The sequence below is a fragment of the Perkinsus marinus genome (genome assembly GCF_000006405.1).
Source record: "Perkinsus marinus ATCC 50983 genomic scaffold scf_1104296971434, whole genome shotgun sequence".
Classification (NCBI taxonomy): Eukaryota; Perkinsozoa; order Perkinsida; family Perkinsidae; genus Perkinsus; species Perkinsus marinus.
The window spans coordinates 204,667-205,935 of NW_003202100.1; the positions used below are offsets into that span (position 1 = coordinate 204,667).

Sequence of the window (1,269 nt, forward strand, 5' to 3'; positions counted from 1 at the left end):
CTCGCTGTCTCACTACAACGCACTGGATGCGACTTCCTCAACAAAACAGACGTCTCGTAGGGCCAAATCCACTGATGTATGTCTCTGTCTCGAGGAAATGATCTCACGTATCTTGCTGTCCCCACCCCGTGTGGATGTTCGGCTGAAATATGAGTGCCCTTGCAGTTAAAGCTTTTAGCATCGTTAACCTGAGCACTTCGTTGAAAATTAGGGTAACGATGGCGTTGATCATTCATTACTAAATTTGTATAGGTTGAAGGCTCTGTTGTTTGAACTCCTTCGGGACCACTCCTTGTGTGCCCGTCGTGGCTTAATTCGACTGGCGTGTCAGTATTGGACTATTTGTTTGCTCTCTTCAGCTGAGCTTATGAGTTTCCTAGCTTACTATTGAGGTTCACATAGGAACTCGTGTAGAAGTGTCTAGAAACCAATGAGAACTTCCCAAAATTTCGTCGGAATTTCTCCTTACCAACATACGTAGCTGGCCACGTGCATATTCTCCCACACTGTGTCTGCAGCTGTTCTAGTCTCGCTGCCTCTCATGGCCTCCTTAAATAATATGAAAAAATCCGCTTCGACATCATTGACCCTCCCCGCTCGTGCTCCTAAGTCCGTGAACACCAAGGCCAACTTTGATGTCCGTCTGTTGCCCATGCATGATATCGTGGCTGCTGCCCCCACCGAGGCTCTTATCGAGTGGTATCATCTTCTGACTTCTGAACTCTATCAGCGTCAAAGCACTTCCCGACATCTCCACGACTGGTCCTATTCCCTCCAGTACGCTCTCGTTGGCCCCTCTGGTGTTGGTAAGACGAATCTCAGACTTATGTTTACTGAGAACGTCTTCCGAGTTGCCTCTACCCCTACTACTGGTGTGGAGTTCTCCAAAACTATAGCTGATGTTGACAACGATCGGATCAAGTTGCAGATGTGGGATACCGTGTGGGGCAAGTACACTGCTTCCTATTGTCACGGTGCTGCCGTTATTTTCTTCGTCTACGATATCAGCAGGCGAGAGTCATACGATGAACTGATCAAATTCATACAGGACACTCTACCGGCGCTTGACAGGACCCTAACTAAGGTTTTGATCGGCAACAAGGCTGATGTCCTGGGCCGTGAGGTGACCGCTGAGGAAGCCGCAAGATTCGCTCGTGAGAACGGATTGTTGTTCATGGAGACCTCCGCCAAGACCGGTCAACATGTCCGAGACTGCTTCTTCAACTCTGCGAGGCAGGTCCTCCTGCAGCTCCAAATGGGTATGATTGA

General features: G+C 49.0%; 1 protein-coding gene across 1 annotated transcript in view; it reads left to right on the plus strand.

Moving 5' to 3' along the window:
• Nucleotides 1-559: 559 nt before the first annotated feature.
• The window catches only part of Pmar_PMAR010935 (rab2, putative), a gene marked incomplete at both ends in the record, with an annotated part of 1,184 nt that continues 474 nt past the window's right edge, over nucleotides 560-1,269 (plus strand). Inside the window, one exon of the mRNA XM_002766908.1 lies at nucleotides 560-1,269. This exon is cut by the window's right edge and continues 4 nt beyond it. Within this exon, the coding sequence (XP_002766954.1) occupies nucleotides 560-1,269 (710 nt within the window).